We start from the raw sequence: 25,967 nt of genomic DNA on the forward strand, positions 1-25,967 counted from the left end.
CCATCAGGAGCATGCGCACTGTACGATTTTGTGAAGCCTTTCAGGCCTTCATTCGTCAGTGTTTTTTTTTTTTTTTTTAATGGATCTTCTTTGTTTGGCCCAAAGGTGAAGGAAACCCTTTCCTGAAGTGAGCAAGATGGAAAGACCTTGCATGCTGTTGGGATCCATTTTTCTACTCCTTCGAGACCTTTATCATGATTATCAGAGGTGGTAGAAAGATGTGATTTCACAAGTCCCAAGGTCCTTTCCAAGACTCACCAAGAGATGGTTCCCCAGATGCAGAGGGAGGACCTCCAATGGAACACACCGTCCTTTCGGCAGAGGTAGCCTGTAGAACCAGGGTTTCAGAGATACTTTCCCAGGTAAATGCTGTCAGCACTCCTGAAGGGTTGCCCGTCTGCAATTCTCTGGAGGCAGATGCGGGGCACTTGTCTCTCTTTCTCTGCATCTAGAAGCCTGGGCATCCATCACAAGAGATATTTGGGTGCAGATGATCATATCCAGAGGTTATTTCATACCATTTTCCTAAATTCCTCTCATAAAAATGAGAAAAATTCCTGATGTACTACCCATTCAGAGGGAGGCAGCAGCCCTGGAAATAAAAAAGCTGCTAGAAAGACTAATAAATAAGTCACCCCAGACCATATAGGACCTGGAATTTATTCAAGATTCTTTTTAGTGCCAAAAAAGATGAGGCTTGAGACCCAGTTTGGATATCAGCAAACTAAACTAATATGTTAAATACTCAAAAGTTATGGATGGTCATGGTTCAGTCCATTTTGTCCCTGTTGCAAAAGGATGATTGGCTGTGCTAGACAGATCTGCTGCATACTATCACATCAAAATGAACAGGCATTCCAGAAGATATTTCTGCTTCCGGCTGGGAGCCAGTCATTTCCAGTTCACAGCACTGCCCTTTGGCTTCACCACAGCCCCCAGAGTGTTCACCAAATGCATGGTGATGGTAGCAGCTCACCTGGATTCTGGGAGTTTCCGTTTCTAAATGACTAGCTCCTGACTACTCCGACCAGGTATCTACTTGTACAAGCAAGAGACTACTTGCACCAGTTATGTTATCATCTGGGCATCACAGTCAGCAACAAGTTGCAACTCACACCTGCACAGAATCTGGAGTTCATTGTTGCTTGTGTAGACACAATCAACCAGATGGCATATCTTTCTCCAGGAAGAGTACAGACTCGGGTCCCAGGTAAGGGCAGTGATCCCGCATTCCCCTTCTCCAGCACAACTAGTCCTGTAAACCTCAGAGTCCATGGCAGCAGCAGTAACTCTAGTTCCATTAACCAGATTTCATATGTGGGATTCTACTGTGGACTGTTTGTACAGTGGCCTGTTCTTCAGCAACCCTTGTGCACTCCAGTCAGGATTACACAAATTTGCAAGGAACACCTTCGCCATTCAGATGACGTTTCTCATGGACTTGCATTTCTTCTTCCTCTACTGGTAACAATGGTAGCCACAGACTCCTCCCAGCTGGGGTGTGGGTAGGGACATTTCTTGGGAAGGACAGTCCAAGGTGCATGGTCCCCACAAGAGGCAAACTTGCATATCAATATGTGGAGATGAAAGCCATCCTTTTAGCATTGCAGGCCTTTCATGATGTTCTGTCATCCAGGATGATTTGCAGTCCAAGTGGACAATATATGTGTAGTCTGGTACGTCAACAAATGGGGGGACTGGAACTTGTCCCCTATGTCATGAGACAGTGAGTGTGTGGCAGTGGCTGATCTTTTCTGGTTGCTTTCTCATTGCAATGCTCATTCTGGGGAAAGCCAGTGTGTTTGCAGATAGACAAAGCAGGTCCATTCTGGTGCCTCACTAGTGGTCTGTCAGTGTCAAAGTGGTGGAGAGAATTTTCGTTGATGAAGCCAGCCAAGCTGGTTCTTTTTGCTCTCCCCCTCCAACAAGTGCGGCAGGTTCTTCTTGATCCCCCCCTTCAGGGGCAGTCACCGAGAGATGCCCTAGTTCACAACTGGCCTTTTGGTCTGCTTTATGCTTATCCCCCATTACCTCTACTCCCTAGAGTCTTAAGGAAAGCTTACCAGTTGAAGAGTAGATTTTATCCTCATTGTATCTTTTTCTCCTTGTCAAATTTGATATCTCTTCCTGTGGTCTCATCTTCTGTCTCCACCCTGGATACTGGACTCCAGTCCAGATCTCCAGTCTAATCTGACAGGAGTGACCGATCTGGACTTAACAGGCCTCAAGTTAACCACACTGATTCTCCATTTCCAATGATGGTGTGACAGCCCAGCCTTTCCTTCCCAGTCCGGCATATTCTCTCGTCTTCTCAAAAGGCTTCTACTAGAAAAATGTACAAGAGTAAGTGGAAGAGATTTTTTTTTGTGCCCTCCAGTGAGATTTTAGACCTTTTTTCTGCCCCAATATCCATTGTCCTAGAATTTTTAGCATCCCTGTTCAGTGAAGGGGCTAGTTTCTCAGCTATTAAAATTGAGTTGGCTGCTATTTCCAATTTTCATTCAAGTGAAAATCACTCTTCTTGGGCTTCTAGGTTGTGCAGGTCTTTTTCTGAAAGGCACATTTTTACTTAGGCCCCTAGTCAAGGATCCTACTCCTCCATGGGATATAACTGTCTTACTTCAAAGTCTGACTGAAAGTCCATTTGAACCTTCAGCCAAGTCAGACCTTAAATTTTTGTCCTGGAAGACTTTTTTTCCCAGCTGCTATTACATCAGATGTATGAGTATCTGAACTCCAGGCTGTGCGTGCCAAGTCTCCATATTTGATTTTTCATAAGGATTGGGTTTCCTTGTGTACCAGTCCATCTTTATATATACCACATAAGGTGGTTTCCAAGTCAAACATTAACCTTCCAATTTTCTTCCCAAAATTTTCCAACAAACTTGGATAGATACTGCATCTTTTGGCTGTGCACAGACAACTTTGAGTTTTATCTTCATTGGACTAAAGCTTTCAGGAAATCTGACCAGTTGTTTGTATCCTTTTCACATAAAAGATTGGGCATGGCAGTTTTCAAGATGACTTTAGCTAGATGGTTGGGTGATTGCATATCTTTTGTCAGTAAATGGAGATGTTTGTCTTTACTGAAGCCCCCTAGTGCAAATCCAACTTGTAATGAGCAATAAAGGTATGAGCACTGGACCAAGTTGCACCCGCACAAATGTCATCTATTGATTCTCTTGAGCAAAAGCTGAAGAAGTGGCATTTGATTTCCAGGAAGACAGCTGGTTTTGGTTCTGCAGTACTCCAAAATATCCTACTGTGAATACCTCCCAAGGACCTTCTAGCTGGGGAATAAGTCCCATTAGTTAAAGAAAGAATGAAAATGAACAGCATAAGATACAAAATTATGGACTTAAATGATCAATTTATGTTGTCTGTTTTCATTCTTCCTCAGCTTATCACCCTGCTAATCTCCTTTCCTTTCTTCTTGGAGAATACCCAAGGGGTATTTTTGGGAACCATTTGTTCCTTGCTTGAGCTCCAGTTTTAGCTCTACTGTTTCTGCTCTATTGATTCTGTACATTATAAACCATTATTACTTGGGGCAGTGAACTTGATCTGAGGTGTTGTAGGCTAGTGGGACATTATGGATAAAAGGAAAAGCTCAAGAGTTGTATTCATGAATCTAGAGAAAGCGGCCGAACAGGATCCGAGACTTATTAGTTGAGGATGAATGAAGATGGACAGTACACATGCATGGTTATGGTGAGTATATAACTTTTTGTAGCAGCATCCCAAGCTGATTGCTTCACAGACATTCAACAGTTTTAGCTGTATGGAAAGCTGCAGGGAAGTGTAATATGATTTCCTGCATTTTTATTACTTGGCATTCACATGCATTTATAAGTTCATAGGTTAGTACTAGACTAGCTTCCCTTGCAGGCCATTTTAAGCCTAACCAGTTTCCCTTTTTGAGCTTGAATTAACCTATTCCATTTCGTTAGAGATTGGCCTTGCCCATCCCATGGTCGATAATTGTACATTACCCCTAATGGGAATAACTGGAATTGTGCTGTAGATAATTTGAGGAGACCCATGTATGGGATGAAGCATTTAGGAACTGCCTCTGTCCATTAGTAGTTAAGGGGAAGTCTTGGGGTAAATTTTCTGATTTCCATCCATAGATCCAAAATGTGCTTGAATATGGACAGGGGTGAACTTTGTTTTATATGGCTGGGGAGTCTGTTCCAGAACCTCTGTATCCTCTCTGAGGTGTACCTGTACCTTCAAACTGTTCTGTTGATGTTGCAGAAGAGGTTAAGATCTCTAGACTGACTTGCTGATATGCAGTAAATACATCAGTACTGGGTTGGAGGATGCCTTATGCGCCAGACACAGGTCACCTCTTAGTATGAGTGCAGTGACTGGACTTTTCTTCAGTCCATGTGGGACATGTTGTTCTGGCCTTTTAATTTGTATGCACGCCCTGACCGAAGTCAGTGTTGCAGTATTCAAAACAAAATGTGTTTTCACTGCTGACATCCAGCCAAGGTACCAAAGCTTAACTTTCATAGGTTGTACATCTGCTGTATGACTTCATAAGCATAGGGGTATATAGACATATTGAGTGTAGATCCTCAGATTATCTCACTGACAGCCCGAACAATGGTCACTTGTCTGTTGGACTGATCGTTGTTTTGTTGTTCGTACCATAGCTTTTTTTAAAAACTTATATGTGCCCCGTTGAGGACCCTTCCTTTAGGTAAATTGTTATGCTACTGTATTAGATGTCATCTAGGAGGGGTAAGTGTGAGTGCATTATGCAAATCGCATACAAATGTCTGCATACCCAGTGTCTTTTCTGTCTAGGAGTGGAACATGACCACAAAGTCTGTTCCATCTGTCAATCCTTTGATGCCGTCTGGCTTTGTGCAACAGTTTCTTGGAAACTTTGAAGTGTTCCATCCACTCCAAGGTGCTGGATTTTGCTTCCCCAGATGCATCTCCACCCCTCAAGAAAAAAATCAAAAGGCCCTTTTTGGATACTGTGTCTACTTTTTCAGATTCTGATGCACCTGCTGAGGTTCCAGATCCAGCAGTACGTCCTTATTCCACCTCTGATGCCCTCTGTCGGGATGCATCTGGAGGTCAGTATGGTGTCGGGGGGCCTCATACCTGAGGAAACTACTACCACAGAGAAGGGTGAACAGTGGATCATCATTTCAGAGGGTCAGGAAGGCGTCCCACAGATTCTAGTTATGGAAGAGATCCCCGGTAAGTTAATTGAGTTACTTCAGTGGTCTGAACCACCCCTCTTAGTTCTGGCAGACATTGCACCAGAGAAGAATCTACAAAATATGAAGCATGTCTCTTCTCCTCCCCATCAAAGGGGAAGGAGTGGATGGACCTTTTTCAAGGCCATTATGGCCCTGAAACATTCTTAGTTTTTTGTCCCTCTATCCTCCTCCCACACCACCCAAAATTACTGTGGATTCATCTTTTCCTTAAGAGAAAGATTCCTCTAACTTTGATCATTCTCTGACACACTCCTCTGAAATACACTTCCCTGGCCAAATCCCTTCTATTGAAGGCGACTACATTTTAACTGTCCAGCCGACACAAGCATCCTCCAAAAGGGCCTCATAGAAACAGACAACTGGTGCCAGAGCCATGGCCTCAAGCTAAATGCCAAAAAGTGTATAGTCATCCCCTTTGGCAAAAACAAAGTGCCCACAAATTACCACATAGGTGGTAATCCATTAAGTACAGAAGAAGTAATTGGGGACCTGGGGACCCAAGTTGATAGCAATCTCTCATTTGACAACCACGTGGCCAAAGTGGTTAGAAAAACATTTTATATAGCCCACCTAATCATGAAGGGATTCACATCTAGATTAGGGGAGGTCATCGTGCCTCTTTACTCATCCCTCATCAAGCCCATAATTGAGTACAATGCCCCTTTTGGGATGTACCTTACCAAACACCTGCAGCAACTGGAAAGACCCCAAAAGTACCTCACCAAGAGGATCAAAGGGCTCAAACAGATGCCATATGCTGCCCGGTTAAAGAAACTCCAGCTCTACTCAGTGGCATACCGCCTGCTCAGAGGTGACCTGTGCCTGACCTATAAGGCCATGTCCAACCCGGAATTAAGGGACATGCTGCACCTCAAAAAATCCAAATCCCATCGAGCTACACGCTCGAGACTTGAACCTCAGCACTGAAATAAATAGGACATGCTGGAGGGACAGATTCATAACCCAGAGGCTCCCTTCACTCTGGAATAAAATCCCAGTCCAGGTTAGGCAGAGTCCCTCATTGACTCTTTTCAAGAGGAATCTTGATGAGTGGATGGGAGATCGTAGGTTTACCCCGGGTATCACTTCTGTGTCACTGTTAGACAGAGGCACAGTATACTAACCTCGAAAAAGGGCATAGCAAAATTAATTTAAAATGGGTGGCGAAAGCCAAACATACTCTGGCTAGGCTTATAAATGCCCTAGGGCAGATAGCCTAGTATGAACCTATGAACCTATGAATATATCCTGTTGAAGAAACTTCATTTGGAGAGGCAATTATAAACATAATGAAACTTCATGAGTAGAAGTCTAGACAGATTACAGAGGTCTAGTAAAGATATTACAACCTCTTTGAATGGGAACTCCAGCCTCTTCACCTGTCCCTGCAGTTTTGGAGGGTTTCTTGGATGCTTTCCATTCTTCCTCAGCTACCTGTGATTTGCAGCCTCCTGATCATGAAAGATTTTATAAAGTTCCTGATGAACTTAAGTTCTTGTAAAAGAAGCCTGTGGTAGATCCCTCTGCGGTATAGCTCCCTTCTGATAAACCTTCAAAATGTCTCCTCGACTCCAGTGCCTTTCCTTTGGACAGACAGTAGGGCTATGGGTAGGTGGGGGGTTATACCTCATCTACTGTGGCATTCAGAGCTATTATCAGACACAGATGACTGCGTTCTCTTGGACAAACTAAACTCCTTAAATAAGGTAGTGGTGGATTCAGAGGGGCCAGATTCCAAACAACAAATGTCCTTACTTAATCAGGCTACTGATGTAGCTAGGTACAGTATAAAATGTAGTTAAAATGCTTTAGGCCTCCCTTCTAAAGCAGCTGCCACTGGCTGTGTTATTTGCAATTACGCATGGTTAAGCATTCAGCCCATGCCAGAAGACTTCAAAGCCAAACTTCTCGTTTCTCCTTTAGACAAGTTTTTGCCTACTTATTTAAAGCAGTACAAGAGCAGGGCAAAACAATGAAAGGCTGCAGACAGATTCTGTTAACCTGTATGCCCAGATACCAGTAGAATTAACCAGTAAAGCCCACTTTTTTTGTTAGAAGGGACTACAGACTCATTCAGTAAGGCTTGGAGAAAGAGAGTCCCAGAGAAAAAACACAGAGGGGGCGAGGGGGTCTCGCATCTGAGAGGCCTCCCTTTGGGAAAAAAAATCTGAGATTATCCACAAATCAGCACCCCTCCACCTTTCGATCTTGTCCTTCCCTTCTCCAAAAGGCTTACTCAGTCAATCTCAAGTTGGGAAAAGATCACCACAGGCCACTGGGTGCTTTCCATTATAAAAAAGGGTTATGCCATGGCCAGGAAAAAACATTCCCTCTGAAAGGCATACCCCATCCACACAGCCCAGTCCATATTCTGCCACCCATACTCCAAGAATTGCAGGCACAAGACAGTATAGAACCATTGCTTATAAAATTCCTAGGAAGTTTGTTTTTATTCCATACTCTTCCTGGTTCCAAGAAAAGGGCAGTGCAGACCCATTCTGAGTCTCTTTCTTTCACTCTCACTCTGCTAAACACCATCTTAAAAGTGCCAACCTTCAGAATGCTTTCCCTGCACACACTACTGCCTTTCATACTTCCTTATGCATGCCTAATATCCCTGGATCTAAAGGATGCCTACCTCCCATATACCACTTCTCCCCCTCTTGCAGGATATTCCTCCAGGTTCTGTACTGACTCCTCTCACTTTCACTTTACTGCTTTGCCACAGATCTTGCTGCAGCATCTCCAGTTCACCCTCAGACTCCTCTTGCATTTGAGGTTCATTGTCAGATATAAAACCTCCCTCCAGCCCACCCAGGGACCCTAATGTTCTTGGGCTGCAGACTGGACACCAGAAAGATGCAGGCTGACTTGCCTCAGGATAAAGTGCAGAATCTTACAGCTTATTTTCACAGCCTTTCATTCCTTGATCAATGCTCATCCAGGGAAATTCCAAGAGTTCTGGAACTTATGGCAACCACCATTCCAATGCTACATGTAGCCAGACTGCATATAAGGAAAATTTAGTGGTACTTGAAAACAGTCTGGTCCCAACATTCTCATCATGTCGACACTGTGATTCCCCTCGTTCATTGTCTCAAGAAGGCGCTTTCATGTTGGAAGGATCAGCTGAAACTCAACCCAGGACTTTCCTCACAACCAGTCCAGTTTAGGAGATGTACATAGTTGGCATGGATAATGCCTGGAGGGCCTGAACCAATACCCACAGAGTCTTGGGCAGATGGCAACCAAAATCCTAATGGGAACACGTCAGTCTGAAAGACATGGGGGCCCTCATCCAAGCTTTTCAGGTGTTCCCACATATCTGGAAACCAGATCTTCTTTGAGTATTCAGACAGCACAACAGTCATGTGGTAAGTAAGCAAGGAGGCAACAGAACACACCAACTGTGCAGACCAATACAGAAGGCCTGGGAGCTTGCCACCTAGAAAAGCATGTCCCTACTTGCCATATACATCCCATCACATAACAGTGTGTTGGCAGACATATTAAGCAGGGTTTGGAAGACCCTTGGAAATGGACCCTGAACAGACTAGTCTTCCTGGGCATCCTTCACCATTGGGTGACACCTAGGATAGATCTTTTTGCCTCAGAGAGCAACAAACCACTCCCTGTCTTTTGTACCAGGAACCCTTGACCCTCTGCCTGGAGAACAGGCGCTTTCTCTTTTCAGTGAAAAAAATAAATTCCTGTGTTTCTTACCCCCCACCTCTTTAAAGAGTTCTGCTAAAGATAAAAAATAAAAAAAAAAACTCTTAGTAGTCACTCCTTTTTGGCCCAGACAGCATTGGATCCCTCTTCTGTTTCATCTAGTCAAAGGTGAGTACTGCAAATTACAACACAGGGTGGATCCATCTCATCACTCAGCAGAAGAGTTCATTACTACATCCCAACCTGTCATCCCTAAACCTAAGCTTGTGGATGATGGGTTTCGGATTCTTTTCAGGCACCAGTTTTCAGATGATGTAATTAAGGTTCTCCAGGAAGCAAGGAGACCCACCACTCAAAAATCATATGTAACCAAATGGAAGAGATTTTCCTTCTGGTACCATAGGAATAACTAGGACCCCAAACAAATTAGGAGGTATTTTCTACCCTAAAATACCTGTGTGAGGTCATGGAGTCAGGTCTGGCCTACTTGTCAATCAAAGCCAACCTGTCAGCCCCTGCGCCATCCTATTGTATCCAGACCTGAGGTCTAACAATTCTTGAAAGGTGTTCTGCACGTTAGACCACCAAGGAAGCCTGTACTACCCCCCCCCCCCCCAAGGACCTCAACTCTGTGCTGGAAAAGCTCACTGTGCCTCCCTTGGAACTAGCAGTCCCAGCAATCTCAAACTTTGCATCTGGCAATCTATTCTGCTTCTGGCTTTCTCTTCAGCAAGGAGAGTCTGAGAGTTGGACACTCGTGGCCATTCCTGTCTGTCTTAGTTTTCACAAAGATGGGACAGACCTGACCAACCCCTTCTTCATCTCAAAAGTAAGTGAATGAGCAGTCTCTCAATCAGGCCATCAATCTACCTGCTTTCTTCCCCAATTCACAGAGCCAGTGGAAAGACTCCTACACACACTATGTTCACAGACAGTTGAGGTTTTATTTAGACAAGATCAAACCTATTTGTAAGTCTGATCAGTTGTTTGTCTCATTCTTGAATTCAAGGCTGGGCCAACCATTATCCAAACAAACCTTTTGCAAGCTGGATCTTTATCGGTCTCCTTTTGTTTCTCTTTACATGGCAAAACCTTGTCCTTGAACTCATTCTACCAGGGCAGTGGCATCATCCATGACTTTCTACAAATTGGAAGCTGCCACGTTGTCTTCTGTACACAGTTTCACTAAGCACTACAAGATTGATGCCTTTTCAAAGTCCAGAGTTGCCTTTGCTAGGTTAGTCCTTTCTGGCCTCTTGGACAGTTCCTGTGTCAACTAGCCATTCCCCCTTACCTTCACTTACACTCTGGGAATTGCCCATTTGTTTGTAATACTGCAACAGTGATTTCAGTCAGGACAGTACAGTTTTGTGAGAATTTAACATAATGGTAGCTGTCCTACTGATCACTGTTGCAGTATTCTTTCCCACCATCCTTTCCCTTCTGAGTTTGTTGCCATCTTCTCTCTCTTTCTGTCATGTACACAAGACTCTAGGAATGAGGGGGCTTCTTACCACTTCATACTTGGCTTCTTCTATTTGACCAGTCACTCTTGGCAGTATTCAGGCTGCTGGTTTGAAGATGGTCTGAGGATCTATGCTCATACGTCTGCCTCTATACCCCTACACTTACGTGCTGAGGTTACATGTCAGATGTACGATCTAGGGGGGGTTAAGCTTTGGTAACCTGTCCTGACATCAGCAAGTGATAAGGAGGCAGAAACGTTTTAGTAACGAACAACAAAGCTTTCGGGATGTTTCCTTCTTAAGTGTTCAAGCAATTTATTTGAATTTATACTAATTTGAATTAAAACATGTGACATGGCCAACCAGTAATTACAAAAGATTAATTACATATTAAAATATACATAAACCATGCATAAACATTTAAAAATGTATTAAAGCGTTTGTCTCCTGATGTTTGTTATTAGTGTTTCCGGGTCCGGATGTTTGAGTTTCTGTCTCCTGATGTTTGTTATTGTTTCTGTCTCCTGATGATGATTGTTGTTAAATTGTTTGTCTCCTGATGTTTGTTAACGCTTTTCTGTCTTCTGATTCATTTTCTATTGTGTGTATCATCCCATTTGGATATAGTTAACTGCAGTATATTCTGTATTTCACCTTGCATCAGCAGTGATAGCCCATTTGTTTGGAATACTACATTATTAGCAGGACATCTACCGTTATGCTAAGTTCTTACACAAGTGTACTACTTTACTTTCGGAATAGTCCCTCTTAAATTTTCTTGCATTTGTATGTGATTGGGACAGCAAATTCTAAATCCCAGCTTCACCTGTCTTACTGCTTATAAATTGCTTGCTTCATTCAGCTGCCTGAACTTACAACTTCTTTATGATGCACAGTATGTAAATGTTTTTTCTGCAGTTGCTGCCAAAAATCTGCATCTGTTGCGCAACAGGGCTGCATTATTTAAGGGATAACTCACCACCACATTACAGTACAGTCTTTAGTGACTGTTATAAAAATTATTATAAAGTTTAAAAAGTGTTACTAGTTTATACAAACGGGTACACTTCAGGTTTTGCACTCAGTACTTCACCACCTCTTCTTTGTTTTATAGGCAGTTTGTACTGATGGAAAACTTTTCAACCATTTGGAAACAAGTTGGCGCTTCAGTCCTGGTATTCCTGGTTATCCACGTACATGTACTGTTGATTTTTCTGTAAGTTTTATTTTTTTTTTTTTTAGTCTTTGCTTATCCCTGGTAACGTTCCCTATTAAAGAGTTAACCGTTTACACTAACTTCTCTTTTTTATGAAAAGCAGCAGCTGTTGCCGAAAGGATTCCTATTTTATTGATGATCAAGCGTTTCATGATAATAAAGTGGTTGTTACTTCAAGCAGTCAGTATTTACTGAGTTAGTTTTGAGGTACATTTAGTGGTTTTTTGTCAATGCTGTAGGCAAGTTAAATTAACAGTAATGTTATAGATTATTCTTGCAAGTTAATAAATATTTTATAAAGTTATTTTTTTCTATATTTGTGAATTAGTATTATAGTGGCAGGAGTGATGCCCAGATGGAGAAAACTGATTTAAGGATGTGATTTTTTTTTTCTCTCTCTCTCTGTGTCTCTCCTTTCATATTGTAACGTAGTTGCTCTGAATGGTGTGTGTAACAAAGTGAACTTTTTTTTCTGAAAATATACCGTGGGATATGATAAAAGAAACCACAGTTTAACTATAAAATGCAATTTGTTGCATCAGTATGCTAAAAAGTCGAAAATGCAAATTGTGGTCTGAGCGGAGCCTCCCTCTAGAACCGTGAAAGAATGCAGATATTGATTTGCAAGCATTTAAGAGATTAATATAAGGTTGTGTTTACTGAGCTCAGAGGTGTAGCCAGATATTCTAAGTACTATGGCACCTGTTGCTGATGTTCTTCCATTTCACTGTTGCAGTATTCATTACAATAGGGATCCCCTGCCAAGGGCTGCCCAACATCTCGCTAGTATACCAAAGCCTTTAGGTTGCTAAGAGTACATTGTATGCCGCATGTATGCTCCCAGTGTACAGTGTGGGGCATAAAAGTGATGTCTAGATGTACCATTCTCAGAACTTCTTTGCTGCCAGTCCAAACGTCATCTTTGATCTGTCTGAACACTCGCTTTGTTTGCTGGTTCACCGAGCCATTTTTCAGATAAGTGACCCATTGGAGTTTTTTGCTGTTATCTTTTTCCTTTTGTTTTGTTGCTTGTATGGTTCATGTCATCCAGAAAGGGTAAATGTCTGTGTGGGAGACAGATTCCCCATAAAGATAATCACAAGCAGTGTTTTGTCTCAGTGCTTCCCACGACCATACGTCCTGTTCTATTTGTCAGACTTTCATCCCAAAGACTCTCCATAGTTGGCTTTCTCTCTGGCCATATATTTAGAGAACTGATGTCTTAAAAACTTTCAGTGAAAGACATTATGGAAGGAAATTCCCACTATGAGGCAAAGATGTCTGCAAAGAAAAAGGCCAAGAAAGCTTGGTCTGATTGTTCAGCTGTGCCGCCTCTGCCAGATGTCTCTCTTGAGGCTAGCGAAAGCCTGGAGGATTGCCCAGCCCTTTTGTTGAACACTTCTATTGCAACCACTTTGGAGGGCGACATAGATCTGACATCACGCATGTCTCTGGAGGCTTTGCAAGCATTCTCTATGGATGTTCAGAGAGAACCACAGCTGATGATTACCTAAGAGCCTAGGGGTATTCCTCAGATTGTGGTTAGGGAGGAGGTTTTAGAGTGATGATCATTGTGCATACAGCTGCAGTCATCACACTTGGGTTATCCTGCCGTCAGGTGGGTCCTCGGTCGGCCGAATTCCAAAGTCTAGGTCCGGCGTCGGTTGTCGTCGCTTCTTCCCTGACGTCAGTGCGGCAGGGGTATAAAAGAGGCAGCTGACACCATTTTCTTCAGTTTTTCTTGCCGCGCGGTGCCCGAAGCAGAAGCAGTTCGCATTACGAAAAGTATTTCAGCCGAAGTCTTCTTTAAAGCCAAGTACCCCGTTGGGGAAACTTTTCTTGCCTCAGACCGATGTCGGACAAAGTTAATAATTGCATTTCTTGTGGGAAGCAAATACGGCATAAGGATTTTCACTCTTGCCGTATACCTTGCTTAGGGCCAGACCACGAAGTCTCGGCCTGCCGTTTTTGTGCTAGGTTTAACAAGCACACTATCAAGCGCCGGGCGGAGTTCGCCCTTCATTATTTTGGCAAAAAATTTAATTATATCATGTCGTCGGATACACAGACGCCAGTTTTAGGCAAAAAACGCAAGGATAAAGACAGTCATCCGAGGCCTGCACCGAGTACTGAGATCACGCTAAGGCCGACTACCAGTTCTCAGGTTCTCAGCGAGGTGCCTACGCAGCCCCTGACTACTGATGAAATTATTTTACCGGCGACTTCAGTACCCGAGGTCGCAGGTTCCTCGGTCTCCATTCCCACTACAGATACCGACGCCACTCTTGGCGGAGAAACGGAAAGTTTAGCAAGGCCTGCCATTTCTGAAGGCGTTTTCAGGCCTACCACCTTCTCTATTAAATCGTTCACTAAATCTAAAGCTCCAATGAAAATTAAAAAGCAGGGTCCTCAGACCCCCTCTCAAGGCCCCATGCCTAAAAAACAGATGCTTAAAATGGCTGAGGATTTGATTACACTCATCAGGGGTTCTCAGCCCCCCTCAGACAAAAGACCCAGGTTGGAGGAAGACCACCCTTCCTCAGACCAGGCTTCTATTACCTCAGACCTTTCTGAGGACCAGGATTACGCCTATTCCCCATTTGAAGACTCTGATGCTGAGGAGTCTATTCCCTCGGTCTCCCCCCCTGAGGACTACTCTTTTGGGGAAGCTCTACATACATTGAGAGAGCACTTCCACTGGGAAGGCCAAGATTACTCAGATTCCAAGAAAAGGCTCAGGGAATTTCTGCTGCTTCCCCAGCATAGGCCCCTGGCTATTCCTCCTGTCTTAGATATTTTGGATGATGTGTACGCAGAAGCCAGTCTTAATCCAAACTCTTTACCTCCTGCCCCTGTTAAACCAGACAGATATTACCGGGTTCCTGATTCTCACCAGTTCCTTTATAAAAGCCCTTCTGCTGACCCAGAAACTATTTCCCAGGGTCCCAAGGGGATTAAGGCCTCTACTGCTAGAAACCCTTTACCTTCAGAGAGAGATTCCAGAGCATTAGAAAGGTGGGGGAAAAAGGTGTATGCATCAGCCACTTTAACCATGAGGGCATTAAACTGTCAATTTCATATGTTAAAGTACCAGCAGTTCTTGCTCTCTCAGCTGAAAAGCACAATGACACAAACAGAACAACCAGATTTGAAAGAGTTTCATGATTTGTTACATGGAGCAGAACAAGTGGGGAAACGTACCTTACAGTGTGGTTTTGATGCTTTAGAGGCCTCGTGTAGAGCTGCTGTCACGGGGTCTGTCATACGTAGACACGCTTGGCTCAAAGAGCAAACCTTACCAGATCATGTCAAAGCAAAGTTATTAGATGCACCACTACAAAAAGATGTATTGTTCGGTGTTAAAGCTGAGGAGGTACTAAAGAAAATGGAGGAAAAAGCAAAATCTATGCAAACAGTTAAAGATTTCTTGCAGGTGCAGCCTCCACGGTTCAGCAGAAATTGGACTTCAAAAAATTGGTCCTTTCCAGCCACGGACAAACCCCAAAGGGGTAGATACAGACGCCCAAGGGGTAGAGGACAACCTCATGGATCTTACAGAGCTAGACAGTGGCAAGCACCAGCCCCAAGAGGTGGAGAAGATAGGCCACAGTCATTTAGAAAACAGACGCAATGACTTTTCCCCTATGCCTGCCAAACAAAGCTATAATGGCAGCACCTTTGGGCGGAAAACTGGCCTTATTTTAAAAAAACTGGCACATTGTTACAAAGGACAAATGGATTCTGGATATTATAGACAGAGGCTACAGGTTCCACTTTCACACCCTTCCAAAAATGTGAGGCATGCCAAACCTGCCACAAAATCAATGGGCAGAGGCACAAAAACAAATTTCCGCTCTCATGGATATGAAAGCAATTCAAGAGGTACCTACAAAAGAACAAGGTCAAGGTTTTTATTCAAGACTATTTCTGGTTCCAAGGAAGGACAAAGATTGGAGACCCATCATAGACCTATCTATTCTAAACACATATCTAGAGGTACCAAAATTCAAGATGCTCACATTACAGCAGCTTCTTCCCATGCTGGGTAAGGAGTCTTGGCTGGTAACGTTGGACCTCAAGGAGGCATACCTGCATGTCCCTATCAGACAAGATTGCACAAGATACCTCAGATTTCTTGCAGGTTCAACCCATTATCAATTCTCTGCATTGCCCTTTGGCTTATCTACTGCGCCCAGAGTGTTCACGAAATGCCTGGCATCAGTAATTGCTTTCTGCAGACAATGAGAAATACAAATCTACCCATATCTGGACGACTGCCTGATCCAAGCGGACAGCAAGGACATTCTATTGCAGCATCTGGCGTTTGTAATAAAACTGTTAAACTGCCTGGGGTACACAGTGAACAAAAAGAAATCAAAACTAATACCCTCTCAACATATAATTTTCCTGGGTGCCAGCTTAAATACAAAGGCCCAGATGGCTTACCTCACGCCAGACAAACAAGGGCAACTGTCTCAATACTTTAACAAAATTGCCACTTTAACCAGGCTAACTGCAAGGAAAATCCTGCAGGCTCTGGGGTTCATGGCATCTTGCATTCTACTAATACCCTTTGCAAAGCTGCATATGAGGAAACTACAATGGTACCTCAAAAACTTATGGTCTCAACACAGCCACAGCTTGGAAACAATTTTACCACTCATTCCATGCCTTCAAAAGGAATTTTTGTGGTGGGCTCAAGCATGCCAAAGAAACACGGGTCTCTCTTTCTGTATACCACAAGCAAGTCAAATCATCACAACATACGCCTCAGACTACGCCTGGGGAGCACACATGGCAGATCAGTGCATCCAGGGAAAATGGTCCCAAAAACAGATGCACCTACACATCAACCAAAAGGAGATGCTAGCTGTGCAAAATGCTCTTATGACCTTCAAGGACCTACTGCATCCGGGCCAGCTATTAATAAGGACAGAGAACACCACAGTCATGTGGTACATAAACAAACAGGGAGGAACGCATTCATACCCCCTGCGCAGGCAAGCTATGACCCTGTGGAACACAGCATTGGAATTACAACTTCAACTACAGGCACAATTCCTGCCAGGGAAGGAAAACACGCTGGCAGACAACTTAAGCAGAAATATGACAGACCCACACGAATGGAAGTTGCATCCTCAAGTCTTCTCAAAGATAACTCGAGCATGGGGACAGCCAGACATAGACCTATTTGCTACCCACAGAAATTACCAGTTGGAAAAATTCTGCTCAAGGCCCTATCATCCACAGGCCTGGAAAGTGGACGCACTCTCTTTCAATTGGACAGCACTGACAGTCTATGCCTTCTCGCCTCTACCTCCATTGACCAAAGTCCTATTAAAAACCAGAGCAGAGAGGCCACAAATGATTCTCATTGCTCCAGATTGGCCACGACAGCACTGGTATCCTCTCCTAAAGAGCCTGTCACACTCACCACCATGGATCCTACCTCAAGTTCCTCTTCTGTTGTCCCAGCACAACTACGAGACCCTTCACAGCCAGCTCAGAACTCTAAATCTAGCTGCATGGAAAATACCTTAATTTGCCAACAGACTCTCCTCTCCAAGGAGGTACAGGATGTCATCTTGGAGGCCAGGAGACCCTCTACTAGAAAAACCTACTCCGCCAAATGGAAACGATTTTGTTCCTGAAATCAAGCAAAGGGCCAGAATCCTTGGGTAATAAATATACCTCAGATTTTACAGTACCTAGCTGAGATGTTAAACAGTGGCCTTTCCTTCTCTTCCATCAAGATCCATGCTTCAGCCATTTCAGCACAATACAATACGGATCCTCCTTTATTCTCACATCCTCTGTTAAGGCAGTTCCTCAGAGGGGCAAAAAACATAAAACCCCCACGGAAACTACCAGCTCCAGCTTGGGACCTCAACTTCGTATTGGAGAAGCTGATACTGCCTCCTTTTGAACCGGCTTCTTCAGCAGAACTACAATACTTGTCGTGGAAAACAGCCTTGCTTCTAGCTATTACCTCAGCACGCAGGGTTTCGGAGCTAGAGACTCTCATGGCTGTGCAACCATTCATCATTTTCCATCAGGACAGGGTTTCCTTATGAACCAACCCTACCTTCATGCCAAAGGTAGTATCCAGTGTGGCTTTGAATCAGACTATTCATTTACCTACCTTTTATCCAAATCCACAGAACAAAGGGGAGAGGCTACTACACTCCTTGGACATTCACAGGCAACTTTGTTATTACTTGGACAGAACAAAGTCATTCAGGAAATCTGAGCAACTCTGTGTCCTATGCTACAGGTGCTCAAGGAAAGGCTATTTCCAAACAGACTATTTCAAAATGGATAGCACTGCATACGCTTTTGTTATTCATTTCATGAAAAATCAGTGCCTGGATACATCAGATCCCACTCCACCAGGGCTACAGCTACATCAACAGCTTTCCTCAGGGGGTCCCTACCAAGGACATTTTGGAAGCAGCTACTTGGAGTTCAGTGCACACTTTCACCAAGCACTACCACCTGCCACTATACTCAAAATCTAGAGCGGGCTTTGCCACAGCAGTCCTGCAAGGCATTCTAGCCCCTCCAAATTCCGCTTAGTACCAGCCACCCTTACTTAGCTTTGGGACTCTACCCAAGTGTGATGACTGCAGCTGTATGCACGACGAACATAGTACAGTTTTATACCTACCATAAATGTAGATGTTCAAGTGCGCATACAGCTGCAGTCCAGGTTACCCTCCCTCCTTCCCCTCTTAGAACAGGGCTTATGACAAACACCCTTAGCATACAACCTATTTGGGGTATTCCTTTATGGTGTATTTGCTTGCAACTACTGTTTTGATTTATCTACTTATGTATGTTTGCATAACATCATGTATTGCCTTCCTTTCTGGGGGCACCTGACATCTGGGGCAAGAAAAACTGAAGAAAATGGCGTCGGCTGCCTCTTTTATACCCCTGCCGCACTGACGTCAGGGAAGAAGCGACGACAACTGACACCGGACCTAGACTTTGGAATTCGGCTGACCAAGGACCCGCCTGACGGCAGGATAACCCAAGTGTGATGACTGCAGCTGTATGCGCACTCGAACATCTACATTTATGGTAGGTACAAAACTGTACTTTGTATGGTGTCTGAGCCTTATACATTTCATAAGGCTGACGTCCCTTTCAAAAAGATTCAAAATCAAGGCACGTTTCTTCTGCTCCTAAGGGTCCTCCGAGTGCCTGGCAGAATTTCATTCTGGGCTTGTTCAGTGCCCTTATGGCCTTGAAGCCCCCTGAAGGAGTCTCTGTTCCAGCCCCCTTGGTTTTCTACTCCTTTTAAGAGACCCAGGGAACAAAATTCCCCTGAGGAGGAGGGGGATTCTGATGAGGAATCCCTTGCTTGTTCTTCCCAGATTCCTTCTCCTTTAGACTGTGGTCCTGAGAAGGAGTACACTAGTCCTAACACACCTTTTGAGGAGATTTCCTTTTGGGGACACAATTTTCAGAAAGATGGAATTTTTTAAATGGGTTTGTGCCCAGGATTCTGAAGTTCAGAAAAGGTATTACAAGCTTCTGTAGATGGATTCTTCTAAAACTTCTGCTTTCCCTCCTGTTTTGGCTGCAGTGTTGGATGCCTTTTTTACCTTGTCTCAAGCAGCTGATTCCCAACCATCTGCCCCCCGAAACCTGATACTTTTTATAAGGTACCTGATTGCAAATTTCTCTATAGGTGCCCTTCTGCTGACCCTTCTGTGGTCTGTAGCATCTGACAAGCCACAGAAATTACTGCCTTGTACAAAGTTGCTTCCTTTTGATGAAGACAGCAGGGCTATGGAAAGGCTGGGTAAGAAGGTGTATACCTCAGCTACCCTTGCTTTCCGGGCAATCTGTTATTAGACCCATATGACCAGGTATATTTTGGCTGTTCTTTCTCAGGCCTGTCCGGTTATTTCTGACTTTTCTGACTCTGAGGGGAAGACTTCTGCCTTCGCCTCATTAGGAACTTCCTCTCAGGTGGCTCGCCATTCTGTTAAGTGCAGCTATGATTAAGTAGATACTACTAGTAGGGCTGCTGCTCATGTTTTGTGATGAGGGGATATTCCTGGCTTAGGCTTCAGCCTTTTCCTGATGATATTAAGACTAAGTTGATGGACATTCCCCTGGACAGCAAACATTCGTTTGGTATTGCTTCTGCATACTTAAGTCCCTACAGGAAAATGGTAAGCCTTACAAGAGCTGAAACAAATTTTTGTTTCTCCTGTGCCTAAATTCCAAAGGAATTGCCTCATAAGCCAGCTTTTGTTCGTAGGCAGTCCTAACCTTCATCCCAAAAGTAAAAAGGGTGGAAAACCGGCTCCTACTGATAAAGCTACATCCACACATAGGTCTCCCTTTTCTGAAAAAACAGGTGTTGTCTGACTATCCTGTACTTCTCAGCCACATTCTTCCTTTTCTTCATCTTTCCCTGTCTCTTCCTGTTTGGTTAAAGATTACACAAGATTCCTGGGTTCTTTCCATCATTTACCAAGGGTATTACATGGTCTGAAAATATCTTCCCCCTTTCATGGGCATTCCTCAGCCCCCTCAGGAACAATTAGCCTTTTTTCCAGAGGTGCTTCAGGGTCTCTTGACTCTGGGAACTGTCCAGGAAGTTCCAGTTTCTCAAAGGGGAAAGAGGGTTTATTCCAGAATGTTCTTGGTCCCCAGGAAAAAGGGCACTTGGAGACGCATTCTGGATCTCTCCCATTTAAACACCTTTCTCAGGGTTCCTTACTTTTGGATGTTGGTCCCTTCAGACCTTGTTTCCTCTGCTGGTTCCTCTGACTTCTAGTTTTTGTGGACCTCAAGGATGCTTATTTTCATGTCCCTATTCATCCCCTTTTTAGGAAGTTTTTACATTTCTCTGATTTTTGGCATTTTCAATTCTCTGCTTTTGCCTCTGTAGTGCTCCAAGGGTAATCACTAAATGCCTTGCTCCTGTGATTGTTTTTTTCAGGCTTAGAAGATTACAGGTCTTTCCCTACTTATTCAACCTCCTTTTTTCAGGCATCCTCTCCAGAGATTCTAATGCAGCATCATTTTGCCATCTCCCTTGTGCAAAGCCTGGGGTTCACTATAAATTTCCAAAAATATTTCCTGAGTCCTTAACAGGATCATTTGTTTTTGAGATGCAGGTTCCAGACTGTTCCAATGCTGACATCCTTGCCTTCTTCCAAGGCTTTAACTTTATTGCCTTCTTTAAATCCCTTCTTCCTCTGGCCTCATTTACAGACCTGTAATTTCTGTGAGCTCTGGGTTTCATGGCCTGTATACCATTCCTTTGATCCCTGTAGCCAAGCTCCACATGAAAAGCTTCAGTGTTTTTAAAGTCAGTTTGGCTTCAGCACACTCATCCTCTAGATTTCATAGTCCCTCTTCTTCCATAAGTCAAGCTGGAATGTCCGTAATGGATTCACCAATTGTTAGTCAATCCAGGGCTTCCTTTTCAAGCCCCACTCCCGTGTCAGGATCTGTTTGGACTCTTCAGACATGGGATGGGTGGCTTCCTTTGGCTCTCTAAAGGTGCAGGGCCTCTGGTCGCTTCAACAAAAGAAAGACCACATCCATCTCAAAGAAATGTGAGCACTTCTGTTGGCTTTTCAAGCTTTTTATCTTCTCTTCATTCCAGAGTCCCTCAAGGTACTGACAGACAGTACCAATGTTATGTGGTATGTCAAGCAAGGGGGGGGGGACAAGATTTTATCTCCTGTGCAGGCTAGCACTACAAGTGTGGGAGCTAGCTATCCAGTATCAAGCGTCTCTTCAGGCAGTTTACATTTTCTTGGGTCAGAACATTGTGGCAGAATCTCTGAGCAGGTCCATCTCCTAATCCCACGAGTGGGTGTTGCACAGGGATGTGTTTCTGGGCATTGTCCACCAATGGAGTACTCCTCAAGTAGATCTGTTTGCCTCCCCTCTGAACAGACTACTTCCCCCTTTTTTTGTGCCAGGGCCCCGTGTCCTGTGGTCTGGAAGGTGGATGTCCTCTCTTTTTCCAGGAAGAGGATGGTTATTTATACCTTCCTTCCCCATCCTCTCATTCCAAAAGTCCTGATAAAACAGGATGCTCCAAAAACCTTACTGATGACTCCTTTTTGGCCCAGACAGCATTGGTTCCCTCCTCTTCTGCATTTAGCCAAGAGCATTCATCACAAGTTAACTCACAAGGTGGACATACTCACCCAAGACAGAGGATCTCTCATTCATCCCCACCTGTCCACTCTTCAACTGACACTGTGAGTGATAGGATTTTGATTCCATATAGGCACCTTTTTTTCTGTGGACGTGCTTAGGGTCTTGCAGAAAGCCAGGAAACACACTACTTGGAAATCCTACTTATCCAAATGGAAGAGGTATTGTGTTTGGTGTCTTTCTCTTAACCTGGATCCACTCTCAGTAGATGTTCCTTTGGTTTTCTCTTATCTGTGTGACTTGCTCAATGCTGATTGACATATATTTCTGTTAAGGCCCACTTGTTAGCTTTTTCTGCTGGTCTACTTCTAGCACCCTGTTTAGCCACTAGATTTGAGGCTAAACAATTTCCTAAAGGCATTCTTCATATTAGATCACCTGTAAAAGGAAGGGTGGCCACTTGCCTCCTTGGCTCCTTTTCTTCAAATGTTAATGGCCAGAGCTCAGCAAAAGGTTCTGATAGCCCTAAGCTGCTGCTGTTGTAGATGCTTCATCAAAAATTCTTATTCCAACTATCTTGCATTCTTTTCTAATTCATTCATGCAGTCATTCAGTCAGTCTTATTTCAGTTATTTCATGAGTTTTTATTGAGGGCCCTGTGCTACATGTGCCTTTTTGACCTGTAGTTGGTTCCTCAAGACATGCACTCCAAATGCTTGTTCTGTTTGGAAATTATTATTCTTGATGAGAAGTGTGATTTTTTTTTTTTATAACCCCTTCCATGCTACAGTGAGAGAGACCTCAATTTAAGGCATTTGAGGAAACCTGAAGAGATGAGGAAGAAGCATCACTCCAGTGACTGGTTATTCTCTGGGATCCATTGACAGAAGATGAGAAAATGCATCAAACCCAGGAGCATAGATCATCATCTGTTTGTCAAAAATCTTTAGACACCTTATCAAAAAAAGTTTTGATGATTCACTGTTTGTCTGCTGCTTCCTTGAAGAGGAGGTCTAAGGTGCCCGTAAAAACTTCCCTGGTAAAGCAGTGAGATTCCTTAATTGAAAAGAGATCTGACGGACCAGAACTCCCATCTCTGCTGTTTTTTTCTCTGGATACCTTGTATTACAGTGAAGATATGTTAGGATGAGGTATCTAGTTAGCCTGTGATTCTGTTCTACATGGCCAGTACTGTCTGGCCCTGCTTATCTCTGAAGAACTCATCAGGGACTCTACATTTACGAACTTCTGGATTCATCTTTGACGGAATAGGGCTGCTGTTTGATTCCTTTGATTTAATTCCTCAAATGAAATTTGTGCAACATTCCTTGATTTAACAAAGTGTGATGTTAGACTGCATCCCTTGCATAGCTGTTTTGGAACACCTGCATTAATGCCGAGTCATACCCTTTTCCTCGGAAGAGCCAAATCACTAATTTTAGCTGTGGAAATTGAATACTGCAGATGTTCAGCCACCAGGCAGAGTCACCCTTTTTTGGCTTTATCCTTGCTATCATTAGAGCATTCTTCTGTTGACATCCATTATTGGAAGATTTGTAAACTTTTGAGTTTCCACAGTGGTGTCCAACAAGCAAGAACAGGATATGGTTGGAATACTCAAACCAGCAGAGACCCTTCCTCTCATTTTGCATATTATTAACTTGGTTATTAAATTTGATAAGAATCTTTCTGATAAAGGCATGCTCTACACCCTGTGGGTTTCCTTTCTAGACCAGTACTTGCAGCTATGTCTATGGACTCCTTAAAGCGTTTGGCAGGCAGTGTGCATCTTTGCATGTCACTAAACTCGCTTCAGACTTGTATTTTAAAATCCCTGATGTGTGAAATAGAAAGTTCTGTGCAGCCCCTCCTCTTGTCCTGCACATTACTAATCACATTACATATCACTCCATTACTGGGATCATTTCCTGTGGAACTCAAAAGATCTTTTTTTAACATATTTATTAAATGAATGAATCACTTGAGACATAGGCAAAAATACATCAACAGAAAACAAACCTTTTTAACATTTTTCCATTTAAACACAAAGTAGCAAAGAAAATATATGCGTTGTACAATCAGCCCAACATTACAAAAAAAGTTGAATTCTTGCCTTTCCTTAAACCTCACTCCTCCTCATGAACGTTATTATGCATGTATTGTTCCCACAATTTCCATTTACCTCGATGTAATTTGCTTCTTCCCTTTTCTAAAGATCCCTCTTCCAGTTATTTTATATCTTTTTTTGTAATATTCAGTACCTCAAATACAGTTGGTCTAGACTTCGGGTTTCATTTTCTAGTAATTACGTTTTTTGGCAGCCAACAGAATTAAACTTAAGGCCATAACTATGACTAGGTAATTCAGATCCTGCACCACATCTCCAACAAATCATTTCCTTACTTACAGCCATTTGCTCACCCACTATTTATGATGGAGTACTTTGCAGAGAATTTTTAAAATTTGCCATTTCTTTGCACTTTCAGAACATATGTTCCCAGTTAACTTTTTACTTTCATCACACCTCCAGCATTTGCTGTCCACCTGAGGAAAATATCTTTGAAGTTTGCCTGGGGTATAAAAATACCTGTGCTTATACCTCCAAAGATCCTAAACCTTCCGGACTTGATTGCATACTTGGAGCCATACATATATCTTCCCATTGTTTTATTGTAAGTTGTGTTTCCAGTCTCTTCCCAATCTTTTCTAACCTCCTCCGATTGATTATTCATGCAATTTGTTATATGCCCTTCTGATTATTCCCTTTATAACAGCTGCTTCTGTTCTAGATTCAACTAAAACCTCTAACAGAGGTGTGTTCTGAGATCAAGCCCTGATGGGGAAAGCAGTCTCTAGCTTGCAATCCATATGTCTTCTTGGCCTTATCACCACTCTGTTACCTTTCCTGTTAAGTTATTTGCTGCCAGTATCTCTGCTCCTTTGCCAGATTTCTCCAGTAAATTTCAGCCCCCTCTTGCCTATTTTCTGGACACCCAAGTGCAGTCATCCCTATTGGCAAAATCTCCTTTCTGTATTTTGTCTTAGTTCTTAGAATACTTTCTGCTACTTTATGAATATAATATTCTGTATGGTTATTCTCCTTAAGGATCTGCATAAAAACTCCCACTCTTTATTTCTTTAACTTCCTCTTGCTTCATCATCATTCCTTTCCACTTTGAATTATAACCTTCCGCTTGTTTTATGTATATGAGCCTTAACTGTGTTGCTCTAAAATATTCCTTGAAATCAGGTAAACCTAAGCTGTCTTGTTCTATTGGAAGGGTCAGCTTATTACACTTGGCTCTCTCCCTCATTTCCTCCTCAATAAATTTTTTTGATTCTTTATTATTGTCCGCAACTTCTCCTCTGGTTGATAAAAATATGCCTGACCCGTTCGCAAAACTAGAGACTAAAAACATTTTCACTGCTTGTATCTTACTATCCATATCCATAAATAAGAGATTCCAGTTTCTCAGTTTTTGTATTATCTTTTTAGTATCTTCTCACTTAACCTTATCTGCTGTAACAGAAGCCGTTTTAATCCATGCTTCTAAATACTCCATCTTATCATGCCCCCATAAATATGGACATTGCTGAACCAGTTTGTATATGGGTGCATAATAGCCTTTGTTTTATCTTCATTAATTTTATATCCTGAAAAGACTTGAAACTGTCTCAAAATGTTCCACAACACTGATATGTCCTTTTCTGGATTTTTCAGGTGCAAAATAATATCCTCTGCAAATAAAGCCAACTTTTCTTGATAACCATACCAATTATATTCTTGCATTTCTGAGTCCCTTACTTTCTTTGTTAGTGGCTATAAATATAAAGCAAATAACAAAGGAAAAAGAGGACATCCCTGCCTGGTTTCTTTCTTCAGAGCTTATCTGAGAGGAATCCTTTACTTCTTGACTTCGATCCTTCACGTATCCTTCTAATTAACCTTATTGTATCAGGAAATGCAAATGCTTCGAATGCCATACTCCTAAAGTGCCAGCTTACTCTTTCAGATGCTTTCTCTGTATCAAGACCCGTCAACAACAGAGGTATTTTCTTGCATTTTACTTCCCTGTGATAACCATTGTTCTTTAAATGTTATCAAATGTTTGTGCCCCCTCCACAAAACCACACCGATCCATATATTTTAGTTTTGGTAGCACCTTTGCCATTCTTTTGGCTAATATAGACCTAAACACTTTGTTGTCATGGTTTAAAATGAAATAGGACTAG

The 25,967-nt window shown here is 43.0% G+C and overlaps 1 protein-coding gene across 1 annotated transcript in view; it reads left to right on the plus strand.

Moving 5' to 3' along the window:
- LOC122810614 (coenzyme Q-binding protein COQ10 homolog A, mitochondrial-like) overlaps positions 1 to 25,967 on the plus strand; it is a 241,387-nt gene that overhangs the window by 68,216 nt on the left and 147,204 nt on the right. The window contains exon 4 of the mRNA XM_044082190.1: positions 11,496 to 11,597. Within this exon, the coding sequence (XP_043938125.1) occupies positions 11,496 to 11,597 (102 nt within the window). The remainder of the gene's footprint in view (positions 1 to 11,495; positions 11,598 to 25,967) is intronic.

Source organism: Protopterus annectens, chromosome 9.part0, assembly GCF_019279795.1.
Source record: "Protopterus annectens isolate FY-2018-M chromosome 9.part0, PAN1.0, whole genome shotgun sequence".
Classification (NCBI taxonomy): domain Eukaryota; kingdom Metazoa; phylum Chordata; order Ceratodontiformes; family Protopteridae; genus Protopterus; species Protopterus annectens.